At 32.9% G+C, this 13,813-nt stretch overlaps 1 protein-coding gene across 3 annotated transcripts; it reads right to left on the bottom strand.

Annotated features, from left to right (window-relative positions):
• Positions 1–7,425: 7,425 nt before the first annotated feature.
• On the bottom strand, positions 7,426–10,511 carry LOC113775404 (zinc finger A20 and AN1 domain-containing stress-associated protein 8-like). Of its 3 annotated transcripts, XM_027320263.1 has the most exons (4): positions 10,342–10,511; positions 10,131–10,202; positions 7,937–8,491; positions 7,426–7,864 (listed from the first exon to the last, which is right to left on the bottom strand). In XM_027320263.1, exon 3 carries the CDS (start codon positions 8,477–8,479, stop codon positions 7,961–7,963), a length of 519 nt encoding a protein of 172 aa, XP_027176064.1. In that variant the 5' UTR covers positions 8,480–8,491; positions 10,131–10,202; positions 10,342–10,511; the 3' UTR covers positions 7,426–7,864; positions 7,937–7,960. The 3 variants fall into 3 exon arrangements, with proteins under 3 accessions (XP_027176064.1, XP_027176062.1, XP_027176063.1); XM_027320261.1 differs by having other exon boundaries at positions 7,426–8,491; positions 10,342–10,510; XM_027320262.1 differs by lacking the exons at positions 10,131–10,202; positions 10,342–10,511 and adding an exon at positions 8,735–9,302 and having other exon boundaries at positions 7,426–8,491.
• Between the last annotated feature and the right edge of the window lie 3,302 nt (positions 10,512–13,813).

Here is a 13,813-nt window from a genome sequence, read left to right as displayed (position 1 = left end):
GGAGGATGAGAGTCTGTGACTGAGGGAAGTGCAATCTGTACTCATTTGTCAAAATGACAGTGAAAGGTAACCTTGGCTTTGTCTTTCCTTGTCAAACGAAAACCTCATGAATTTTGACTCTTGTAGATGGCATCTTTGGAAAGTAAAGCCAAGAAGTCAAATGATGGTTAAACTTTTGATTTTTAGGCCACAAAAAAAAATATTTTTTTTCTTTTAATGTTTGCTTTGGCATTTTCTTTTTCTAGTCTAACTCTAACATAATGCATTGCGTAATGATTGTACCGTTTTTTCAAAGTTTGGGAAGTTATATACAATGGATCAATATAATAATGATAATCAGGTACTGTATTCTTTTTTATTTTAAAAAAAAAAAAAGATAATTAGGTATTGCGTATTCATCTCGTTTGTTAATTTCTTACAGTGTATTAAAATCGTGTTTACTTACTTAACTTACCTCATAATCTGTGGTTTACGACAATATGAATTTGAAATCAATTCCATTTTATCTTTATTATTTTCTAAACTTATTAGATAAAGTAATTTTTTTAAAAAATTTTGATGTGTCTATCACCTGAAGTTACTCATTTACACGATACCATCTTCCAGATTCAACTCTTTGGTTAAAACATCACTTCTGAGTTGAGTTCTGAGGGGCCTCTCTGTGGTTTTTTCTTGGCTTCGGCAGGAGCCTTCACTTCGATGGGAATCCAAGAAAACTCAACCGGATCAGTTCAGTAGTTAGTTTGTGTATTTAATTATTCAATTATTTAAGAAAAAGTAAATACCCCTTTGGATTGCAATTTTTTTAATATTTTTTTATATAAAAAAATATACTGTAATAATGTGATGTATATAAAGTAAAATAATAATTCAAAAATGTGTCCAGGGAACATTTTTAAAAAAAAATTGTTCACGAAAACTCACAATCCAAATGGATTAATCTGGCTATTACCTATTGAATCAATAGTCAATACTACTATACTACTACTAATGCCAAACAAGTAAAATATTGGTCTACTAAGTCTTCAAACCAATTTCAAGCTTTCTAATTTACCTCCTTCAAAAGTTTTTCTTTTTCTTTTTTTTGGATTTGTTGTTTAGCTTACAACAAATAAAAATTCAATCTCTGTATGTGTTTTAAACTGTCCTCTCTGAAACTAAATACCAAATGCCTCACAAATTTGGTACTCAAAAATAATATCAATTGTCCATGCTTTTGAATAATATAATGTTGAAAAGAAGTAATTGTCTAGTACACTTAACTATTACAAAAGAAATGTTTAAATTAATATTTATTCTTTCTTTTATGTAAATTCAGTAAATTTGGAAACTCTAAAAATTGGAATTGCTAGAAAACAAAGAACGTTTCACAAACACGTTAAGGTGAAATAATCAATGGATCATATTGGATTGCCATTTTTCTAAAAAAAAAAAATTTACGCTTTCTATGAAAATATTTCTCAATCATTTTTTAACCTCACACATGCCACTTTTTATCTTACACACATCAAATGGCTACAATATTTTTTTATATAAATTTCAGAAAACAATAATCCAAACGGGCTCTAATAATAAATTTGATTATCTGATTTCTCACTTAAAACTGAAAATGCCTATGGGATAAAAAGTGGCTGGCAAATTGGTATAACCGTACGAGTACTGCAAAAAAAAAAAAAAAAACACAAATTTACCAGAAGGGTAAAAGGACCCAAGTTGATTGGCGGTGGCATGGGGCTGTGCTTTGATACCCGTGACTCGGTTATTATGGTTGGGTTCCGAGTTCTGATCAGAGCAGACCGAGAAGACGACAGAATTAAACCACCCCCATGAATGCTTCCATTAAAGGACCTTTGTATGCTTTCTACCTTCTCTTTTTTTTTTTTAATCAAGGACCCTTGTATAATTGTATCCTACTACTGCATGTTTCACTCATTACACACATCGAGCATGAAGTTTCTCATAATTATGAACACCCTCATTATTTTACTCGTTTCTACATAAAAACTCTCATGGAAAAATGCATTAGTAATTATAAGTTACACCCTACATGTAAATGTCATAGAATTGGATACTATAGAGATTTAAAATTAGAACAAAATAGTTAAAAGCAATTTCAAGAATCTATGAATAAGTTTAAGCTATTGTACTTAGAAGGAGGTATGAGTTGGATAGTACGGAAGAACAGAATGTAAGCGAGAGATTTTGGATTCGTAACTTTTCACTTGAATTGAAAAAATGGTATTGTAATTAATTGCATGAATCGATGAGGCATCATTATCATAAAATAATAAATCTCAAAGAATATTAGACTTTAACTAATGTTACCATGTCTAAATCTTGTGCTAGTATCCTTTGGATACGGTAATTGAAGGCATTAACTATACTCAGTAAACAACAAATTAGAGAAGTAGGTTACATTGCAATTCTTGAAAGAGTGATGTTCTTCCTCCCAAATTGGAAAAAAAAAAAAAAGCGTTCCATTTAGTTTTATGAAGACATGTTCCTATTCATGACTTTTGCAAATTGGTTGAGATGGGGCCATCACCATGCATGGGTAAATTGCAACTTGCTTGCTGGCATCAAAGGTTAGAATTGAAGAAAGATGGGACATCAAATTCATGAGATCGAAGAAAAATGCAGTGAATTTCAGGTTCTCTTGCTGGCATGCCATGATGGCGTTAGATCCGCATGTCGTAGGGAAGAGAGAAAGCCTATTCAATTAATCCGTGGTGTCTTGATTACCATGCACGTGCTTGTTCAAAGGGGTTAGTACTAACTTCTATGATTATTAATCATTCTACTCATTTGAATTTCCACACCAAAATCCTCCCCAACCCTAAATTACTTGCTGCTTTTCTTTTTGCTTTTCACTAATGAAAATCTTGCTCCAATCTTAGATATAAAGCTTCTTTTGAGTCTGAAGTTTGTATTTCATAGCCTCTCGGTGGCGTTTGAATTGTAATTTTTTAGAGTTTCAGTAGAAAAATAAATATTCTGTATCAATTCAAAATATGTGAAATAATAAAGATATAATTAAAAAATATGATCATGAAAAATGTAAAAAAATTTCTTTGAAAATTTAGAATCCAAACAAGTTACTAGAAACAAGCAGTATGCCTCTTCTAATTCCAACTACACTTACTTACAGGATAAGCATTTTTATGCTTTTCCCCTCCTTTTGCTCACGAAGGGTGGGACGTCAAAAAAGGGAGAAAGAAAGCATAATGAAGATGTTGAGAGGAACTCTCATTCTAAAACAAGAAACAAACACCCTTAAGTCCTATTCACTAGCATGTGTGATCCTCAGTATTGGTATCTAGTTTTTCTGCAAAGACCGCAGGGTTTATTTGGCAAACAAGTTTTTTGCTAAATTTGTCTGCTACAAGTTTTTTAACAACTTTAACTACAATAATCTTAAAAAAAATTTCAAAATTTTTGAAGTGTTTAAACTATACACTTAAAAAAAAATTTCTACAATTTCTACAATAAGTTATAATAAAATTTTAGATAAACATCAAAAAATTCATTTACCCCAAACGGGCCTGCATTGCTTCAAGAAGAGTCAGGTCTGGCTTAAACTTCTCCGGGTCTGTCAAAAGAATTTATCTCTGGAAAGCAGAAAAATTCCACCAAATTTCACACTTTCTCTAGATAGATGAACTGGCAGCCATGAAAAAGTTCTCATGCCTTTTTCACTGCAAAAGCAGCAATCTTACCTGGTCCTGGAGGATGGCTCGACGGATATTGGAAAGGAATCTACACAACAAGAAAGACAAAATAATGTCTACGTGGGTTAAAAAACAAGTTGACTTTTTATTCTGGAATATCAACTTTTAACCTCTGCTGCAAAGATCTAAGACAACATTTCATGTCACGTCACATCAGTAAATGTTCCTTTCTACGAGAGATTCTTCGTTCTCAGATTACAGAAAAGATGATCACGTGAGCTCCTGCGTTGATAAATGCTTTATTTCGTCATTTTCTGCAGGTACTTGAAAATACATAATTTTACTGCTAAAGAAAAAGGATTTTTATTAAAGGCAAAATCATTTTTTTCATATTTCATCAAATAAATTTTTTCGACCTTCACTTTTAAATTTTTAATTTTACTTCCCTCGCAAATTTAAGTTAGTAAAATTTGATCACAATATTTTCAACCACTTTTTAGTCTGAAATTATTACATGACCCATATGCAGCTATTTTTTATGTATAAAAAGATCAGATTCTACATATTTTAGTGATAAAATTAAATATAAATTTGGCCCAATCCCACGTTTTTAGAAAAAAAATGAATATGATTCACATCAACTCTTATTTTTTTTAAGAACAAAAATGAATATAGATCAAATCATTTGTTTAATAACAGATAGGATCTAACTTCTTCCTCCCTAAAAATAATGATCATCTATATATCACGTGCTAGATTCGAGGTAAAAAATGGTCAAAAACTAGGTTTGGACTAAATTTTATTGATTTGATTTTGTAAAAAACGTAAATTTACTATTTTATAAGCGAAGAACGAAAAAATTCATTTGGTGAAATGTGATGTACGTTTTGAACAATTTAGTAAATAAAGATGGCAACAAAAGAATCCCCCTCCCCAACTTCACACAACTCCCCGACACCACCCCTATTCCTTCTACCCTCGTCTTGCTCTGTTCTCGCCATGAATATCCATTTTATTTTATATTTTTCAAATGGTGATGTAATTGAGCCCAAAAATAGCATGTTTAGTGATGTGTTTAAACCTAACAAATCAATATTAAAATATTAATTAGAAACTCCTCTAAACTACAAAATTAGTTGTGACACTACTACATTAATAGCTAATTTGGGAGTTTAGAAAAGAAAAGAAGAGAAAGGGTAAATTAAAAAAGAAAAGAAAGGATGGGAAAGATCCAAGTTTCTATCTAAATTGTTTGGGAGTTTTAAGAAAGAAAAGAAGGTAAATAGTTTTTTTTTTATTTTGGTTTGGGAGTTGAATACAAATGAAATGAAAAAATATTCAAACAAGTTACTTTACAAATATGCCTTTTCTATAAAGTGAAAGGAAGTATTTTAGTGAGGGTTTTGTAATGGGGGGACTTATCGAGAATTAAAATTTTTGTATCAGGATTCTAAGGATAGTTTTATCATATTTGAAAATTCACTTAAGACTGCCACATTTCCCTTCCCTTTCTAACCAATTTTGGCCGGCAAGTTTTCCTTTACATGGAGTGAGATGAAATCTTTCCAAATCTTTTCTTTTCCTTTACATATTTGCTTCCAAACAATGAAAAAACTTTATTATCCTTTCCAAATCTTTCTTTACTTTTCATTTTCTTCCTCCCAAACTAGCTATAAAGCTTTATCTCGAATTTGACAGCAGCAGATCATAGCACAACTTTCAAACCTGTCTTTTCACATACCACAATTTACTGTTAAACGTCAATAAACAAGCAAAGCGCACCGCTTACCTAAAACTATAAGCATATATAATTATATACAAAAGAGGAAACTTTCCAGATAGCTCCTAAACTATTGTGTTTTGTACGATTTTTGCCTCTCAACTATAAATTGTCACAAATAAGCCCTTAAATTAAAAAAATGCTCAGTTTAAAGACTTTCGTTAATTTTGACCGTTAAAGGTGATAGAATTAGGGCCAAAACCGACCAAACAAAAAAAAACTAACCCACAAAAACAGTTCAAAAGGTCTCGTTGACTAATTATTTGATCAAATTAAGTTAGAGAAGGTAGAAAATGAAAGAAGAGAAAGAAATATTGAACTTCATATTATTAGTTGACTTAACATAGTTTATTTTTAATTAAATCGTGGGTTAGTTTTTTTGTTTGAATGGTTTTACCCCTAATTCCGTTATATTTAGTGTCCAAAATTGACAGAAGTCCTTAAATTAAGCATTTTTTTGTTTAAGGGCTTATTTGCAACAATTTACAGCTGAGGGGCCAAAATCCTTCAAAGCAAATAATTTAGGGGCCTATCAGAAAGTTTCCTTTACACAAAATCGATTATGATTGCAGCTGTGGAGATTTACTGAAGAGTTTATTTTTAATTAAGACTAATTTATAATTATTATTTTAACCTATATAATATTTATTTATATTTGTCAAGTGATGTCTCCCCCTTACTCCTTCCACGGGTGGGCACCCATCTCCCCGTTGCCATCTCTAATGTTCACCTCAATTGACTAAGCAACAATAGCTGTATAACACTTGATCTAATAGAGACATGTATGACACATATATAGCTGTATTACACTTCAGATAAAAGAGTTAGCAATATAATTGAGACAACAAAACAAACAAGAGCTTTGCAGTCAAACCGTCCAAACAAGGCCTTAAAGTTTCTGCCGTCCAATTCTTTAGCTTTTCTGCCGTCCAGAACCCCTATTAAGACCAAATGATTTCTCGTTTACGAAGGTGTTTCGGCATTATCTCGTAGCTATGGTCATATTAGTCAGCAGCAATTGGTGAATCCTCTGACCTGACAATGAACAGGACAATTTTGTACATTGGAGTCGTGAAATGGAATGCGATGGGAATGCTTTGCCATTAGTTTAACCTCCTTGTTGGATAGATTTGAGCATCTTTCAGTAGTACGATGATGCTATAAAGCAGATAAATCAAGGAGTCCAACCCATCAAACTTCGTGTTCAAACCTCAAAAAACCTCCGCTTTTCTGGGCAGCCCGATATCAGAATTATTCATGTACATTTACATTAGAAAACGAACGCGTTTCTTTATCTCGAGGAGAAAAATAAGCAGGCATAAAAGAACCAAACACTATACCAGTTCCACTCTGTTCCACCAAGCTGCAACAAATTGCCTGGAAACATTTGGTATCTCCCCAGAAAATCAAAGAGCTCTCCTCTTTACCAAGTAGTAAAAAATGCTACAAGTTTCAGTAATCACACACACAACAAAAAGTGATAACATCCCAAGTTTCAGTGATCACAATAAAAAGTGCACAAGTTTCAGATCTAAAAGTGATAAATCTGCAATCTACTTACATACACAAAATACTCCACAACTCACCCGATAGAAACTCTCACAAAAATACAGTAAATGTCACATAGAAACATCCAGTTGGGCAAGCCTAAGAACGGTGCTGCGAAAAAGTCCAAGAATTTCAAATATAGCAAGCAGCCACAATGCGATATAAATTCAGACTTTCAGCCAATTACCAAGGCAGGAACTAGCAGCTTTAGAAGTTATGACAAAGAAATACTAGCTTCTGAAAAAATGTAATCCAAGTTAGATGGAACAGATAATCCATTGCACATATTTCTTCTATCCATCTCACAAGAAGCGATAAAGAAAGACTAGCTTCTGACAAAACGTAATCCAAGTTAGATGCAATAGAGAATCCATTCCAAACATCATCTCCTGTATCCATCTCAGAAGAAACAAAAAAATGAAAACGAGGTAAGTAAAGGTTGCTGAGACATAGAAAATGGTTATCCAAAAAGCTCGATCATTCTTCCTTTTATAGCAAGGACAAACATCTATACACATCTAGTATTATGTCTGGGATTAACTCATCCCAATACATAGAAACATACAGCAGATGAATAGTTTCTTTTTTCAATTTTCCCTCCTTTTCTCTTAGAAATACCCACCCCTGCCCCCCACCAAAAAAAAAAAAAAAAAAAGTTTTCTCGAGCCATGACGCAGTTGCTTTACGATGACACAAATGGAAAATAACCAGGAGGACAAATGCACATTGCACAAAGACATCACCAAGCCAGCACAAAGAACTAAGATACTGAAGCAACCCAAGCAATCGTAGCCAGTTGTAGAGGACTTCCAAAGTTCACCAGACAGCAAAGATGTCCAAATCCTTATGCCTTACACGTTGAGCATTGCTACAGCAGACACAATCAGACAAGTGGTCAACTTATAACAAATAGCAAATTCATTGAGAAAAAGCTGCATACTTTATAATACTTCAGCCCTGGCTTCTAGATCTTATCGAGCTTTTCTGCTTTGACAACAGGATTAGCTTTAGCTATTGCATCCTGAGCAGCAGCGCGATAGTCAAATGGACACTCATGCTTATCAGAATAACGATGCACGGCACAGAAAAGATTTCCACATCTGCAGTTAAAACCAGTTAAACCCACACGTTTGCGGCAAGTGCTGCACCTGTTTGGGCCCTCTTTTACCTTCGCTTCTGAGCCCTGCCCCACTAAAATCTCAGGGGATGCCTGAGTCGAAACAACTTCAAAGTCCGCTGACACAGCTTGTACAGCCAAAGCGCCAGTAACAACAGGCTCTTTCTCTTTACTACTTGAACTGCCATTGACGATGTTCTCAATCGATGAAGCAGCAAGTTTGGCTTGATCCTGCTTCAAGATCATCTCCTTGTGGCACTTTGAACACATGTTCATGGTTGCTGCACTACCAAAAAACCCACAATTGTTAATGCAAAGAATTGGACCTTCCGGAGCTTGGCAGCCTGTCTCTTCTGAAGACTCCATTAGACAAATATCCTGCCAATTAAGGATGAACAGAAAACTAAGTTAACCAACTAACTGAAGTACAAGATAACCTAGAAAACTTCAGAGCCATTTTGCTGATAAACAAATACCTTCATATCTGAAAACTAAATTCGGCAATGCAGTAACTAGTTACTTTTTTTAATATGTAACCACATATGATGTTAAGAATCTTTAACAAATTGTTGACAACTTATCATGAATGAAGCCTATTTAACTCAGCAAAACTCAACATACCTCTATAGTATGTAAGCAAAAGCATACCAAGTTGTTGGCTTCAAGTTCAACTGAACAAGAGAAAAATCCTAGTATCGTGCAGGAACGTGGCACAGAATCATCATAACATAATTTATAGTCAGGGGGAAGAAAAAGTTAGACATAGCATACCACTAGAGGTCAGACATGAGAATAGCATGGTAACAGAGAAGCTGCCATTCATCTCCTACAGCAGTACCCAATTTTCCATGCATTCTTGTAGTTCAATCTAATAGCAAAATCCAGGGAATGTGGAAAAATATCAAAGCATTGGCACTTTCTCACGTTACGTGACCCCCAAAACAAGGTTTGTTAAGTGGCTGTTTAAATTTCAACTAAGTTGCCTTTTATAGCAATATTGTATTCCAGCGTTTCATGAACTGCCAACATTACACTAAAGGATGGTAAACAACAAAAACATATAGTGATCTTCAAAAAAAGGGAAAAAGAATGAAGTTAGAAAGCTACAAGCTAAAAAGTGCAATAGTAATTTACAGAATTCTTTCTAACAGAAATTGCAAGTTTACTGAAATTCAATTAGAATGAAATGGAAGAGCAAAATGCAAAACTGCTATTCTATCTACTTGCACTCTTTTGTTTCCTCCTGATAGAAATCCATTCATGAGCTCATCTGAATTATGAAAAAGATCATCAGAGTAGACTTGGTATGATGCAAGAGAACCATTAAGATATCGACACTAACACAGTCATCCACAAGTCAAAACCCAAAAACTGAGATAATAACTTATCTAGATGAATAAATTCCACCAAAATTTGTTGGTAAATATCGTACAAGCATACCAACAGCTGGAAACAGCTAGCCAAACACATACGGAAGGCAGAGTTAACATATTATTATCGGTAGCATCATTTAAAATCTCCAAACATACAAATTTTTCCAAAAATTATCATGTAAAACACTCAACTAGGCAGAACTTCTAGAAGATAACAGACAATCAAATTAAATTGCACTAGCAATAATACAAAATATGTACTAACCAAACAAGTCCGTATCCTTAAAGAAAAGAATTTTTTTAAAAAAATAAATAAACAAAAACTCCTTCTTACTGCCCATATTAGCGTAAATCAGATGGGATTCACAACAAAAATTCCAAAAGACCAAAACTTTTCACCATCTAGAAATAGTGGAACCCCTTCCCACTAATTCTCAAAAAAAGAAAAAACAAAAATACAACAAAACCCACCAAAAGTATTCATTGCTCAGACAATCACAAAAACCCCTGAGCAAAAATGGGGGTGAAACCTTTCTTTTTAAAAAAACAAAAATTCTACAATTCCTGCATCGATTAAGGGATAAATTAAATTTATAACTAATCAGAAACCGATGAAAGAAAAAGAGAGAGAAAAAAATCCTTACGTATTGATGAAATTGAAGGAGGTTTGGCCGATCTTGACGTGCAAAATCGAACCAGATGCTAATTCTGGAACCCTTCAGGGTAAAAATATATAAAAAGGAATAAATATACTAAAATTCAAAAAGGAATTCCGAAGAGAAGAGTAAATAAATAGATGAGAAACAAGAAGGAGAATACGAAGACTGCAAATATATTAATAATAGTATTAAATACCTTAATATGTACAGTTTCAATTAAACTGAAGCTATAATAATCAGCAAGGTGAAGCCGCGGAAAGAGAGAATGTGGAGAGCTAGGGAGGAAACGGCTGGTGTGAATTGGATTGATAATTGCAAAAATTGGGCTAGGACTTTAGATATTTTGAACCATTTTTGTTTTTTCACTATCTTGCTTTTTGGGAAATTTTGGGAGAAGGGCGGATGTTAATTTTTTTAGGTTTTTTTTTTTTTAAGTTAATTTTTTAGATTCATCTTTCTACCTTGATATTATTACACTATGGATTCTGGTAAAAAAAAAAAAAAAAAGATATGAATTATTACACTACGGATGGAATGTAGACGTATGTCACTTAAATATTAATTTAATCTCAATTTAAATTTTTAAATTTATGCTGATATGATGCGTATCCGTTCTGTTTAGAAAAGATTAATTTTAATTTTTTTAATTGTTACAATTCGTGAATAAGTAATAAATATGTTAAAATGCCCTTTCTTTTTTTGTTTCTTTTGAAAAAATAATTATGTAGCATTCCTTTCAAATCATCTGCAGATTGAGGAAAATTATCCCACAATCAAACACACGAATAAAAATAGAGCTTTTTCGGCCTCGCAACGTGTTTGAACATTAGCGCATCATTTGTTGTGTTGTATTAGTGCCTCATTAAGGATTCTGTGGTAATTTTTTGCATTTTAATGAAGATTAAACTCTAGGGATTTTACTCATCTTTTTCAAATATTATATCTTCAAGTTAAATCCAGCATTAGATGGTGAAATAAATTGTAGAGCACTGCACTAATTGAGTAAAAATGGTTAGAATTTGAGCTTATTGAGTTCTTCAAAGTTGAACTCGAACTAGAGGTCCAACTTATCTTATCTTACATGAATGCGACCAAATCAAACTTAATCGAGTTAATCAAGATTTCAAGCTCGATTGTTTAGTAAATTTCATAATTTTATAATAAATATTTAAAAATTATCTTAGCATATCTTGACAAGTATTCGAGTTTTGATTTTTTTCTATTTGAACTTGATTCGATAACCTTATCAAGTAGCTCGAACTCAGTCAATGTTGAGTTCGAGTCGAATTTTTGATCGAGTTACTTGCAAGCCTGAGTCGAGTGGCTTGATTTAGACATGATCACAGTTCCAAAACTGTCGGTTCTGATTTAAAACCGACAATCCCGGTTCTTTTGAAAGTTGAAACCAAAATTGGCCATTATAGGGACAATTATGGTCACAAATAGTGTGTTTGGATTGTAAGTTATTTGAAATATTTTTACTGTAGCACTTTTGTGATGTGATATATGTGAGATAAAAAAGTAATTGGGAAGATAAAAAGGTGTATTGGAAATTGTAATGGTGATGTCAGCAAATATATTTGGCCAAATAATTGGCTATATCTCTGGTTCCTGTTACAATTCCGGCTCTTTAAGTCGTGTTCAAACACTTGTTATAAATTTGATTCTAAGAAAATATGAAAATGAATGTTAAAAAAGAAAGAAAGAAAGAACTTTATTATATTATCGTGTGCAAGGAAAAAAAAAAAAGAATGAAGCAAATTTTATGAAAAAAAATCTCATTATTGATTAGATTAGATTCATCTTGGATTTAGATTAGTCACAAGGTATAAACTTACTAATGGAATAAAACAATGGGTTGTTGAGTTAGGATTGGAGTTATTGGTATTAAATGCTGACTATTGATATTGAACTTTAAACAAGTCAAATATGTTTAGGTAGCAAATTTTTTTTAAACGGTTTGAATAGGTCGTAAACCGTCAGTTTCGATTATGGTTCAGAATTTCGATGAACTTGAACTTGAACCTGAACCTTTAATCATGATTATGGTTCCAGTTCCAATTTCCAAAATCTGATTCCGATTTCAATTCAACAATCTGCCAGACCGATTCCAATCCGTTTTTCGATTTAAACCTGAACCATAGGCACCCTTAACTTGATTAATTTACACCTCTATTGTTGAACATTAGATTATAACAATTTCAAAGAATTAAATTTTGAATAATTATCCTCATTAAGATACAATTTTGAGGAAATGATACCTAAAACGACATAAAAATTTGCTAAACTCCATCATTCCCTATTCCCACCTTATGCAATAGTGGTGCATAATTATATATTTTTCCACTGAGGAGGTTTTTGTCTTATAGTTGAAGTTGAGACTTCAAGATATAGAAGTTCTGGGTTTAAATCCTCTCTCTCTCTTTCTACTTCTTCAATCTCACCCTTCCATACTAAATTTTTTTTTTAAAAAAAAAAAAAAAGATTGTATCGTTCCTTTGCCCTTTAGCCACATTTTTCTTATCTCCTTTTTTTTCACTTAAAAGCAAGCTAGATAGGACTAACTAATGCATCCAACTTGATTCATCCTTCCACCCTAACTGTTGTAGTGTGTAAGCATGATTGTGAAAAAATCGATCCATGACAATGAATTTGTTTTGACATACCTGCTTAATTTGGAAAGTACAAATTTGTAATCCTAGGCATGGTTAATTTAGGCCTGAAGTCATGTCCACTTGACTGGGAAAAATAAAAATTGCAGTAGAACCTGTAATAGTTCAATTAGGTAAAACCATCCCTTCTGTGGTAATCAGTTCACTTAACAACCACATTTGAAATTGCATTTGATTATAGGGTTTTTCTAACGAGCACTCGTTAAACACCTAAAATCTATTAACAACCTAAAACCATTTCTAACTGCATTTGATCATGAAGTTTTTTAAAGGAGCGTCCATTCTCGTTAGTACACCTAAAATTTATTAGACTTATTATATGTATACACATACCAACAAATCTTTCTTGTATTTATACACTTCTCTAATTAATCTTACTTTTCCCAAAATCTAATACCTAAAGCACATTTTAACGAGTATCCAATGAATACTTATTTAGTCAACCCTTAACCATGACATCCTATCTTACCTTTTTCCCTGTCCAGAGTCATACCTCATAGAAAGGACCCAAAAAAAGAGATTGTGACAGCCTGTCCAATTCTTGCAGCAGGATTCCAAATAGCCAAACTTTTTAATAGTATAACCCTTTCCCAAAATTCTTTAAACTTTTTAAGTTTTTATTTTTGATAAAATTGAGGGCAGAGAATTCGAACATAACACCTCAATATCAGGTCAATCTCCTTGCCAAATTGGCTAACCGTTTGAATTGCAATTTTTTGTTGTAAAATTTTTAGTAGAAACTTCAAATCCAAGAGACCAAAGCGTCTGGGGTCACAATCACTAGTAATCATAAATACTCGCGAAGATCTTCGGGAAATTTGTGAACATTGACCGCGTATAAAATTACTTCTAAGAGAAGGAAAACTCCAGTCCTCCTAAACCCGTGCTTACCAGAGTCATGTACACACGCACATTTCCTCATTGGAGGAGGAGCTTGCAGCCTTGAACGTTACAATAAAGAAAGACTAGTAGGATTTTCTAAACAATAATGGAGCA

This window comes from Coffea eugenioides, chromosome 6 (genome assembly GCF_003713205.1).
Source record: "Coffea eugenioides isolate CCC68of chromosome 6, Ceug_1.0, whole genome shotgun sequence".
In the NCBI taxonomy this organism is placed as follows: Eukaryota; Viridiplantae; Streptophyta; class Magnoliopsida; order Gentianales; family Rubiaceae; genus Coffea; species Coffea eugenioides.
The sequence above is the reverse complement of the archived record's forward strand: the minus strand, read 5'-3'. Positions and strand labels throughout refer to the sequence as shown.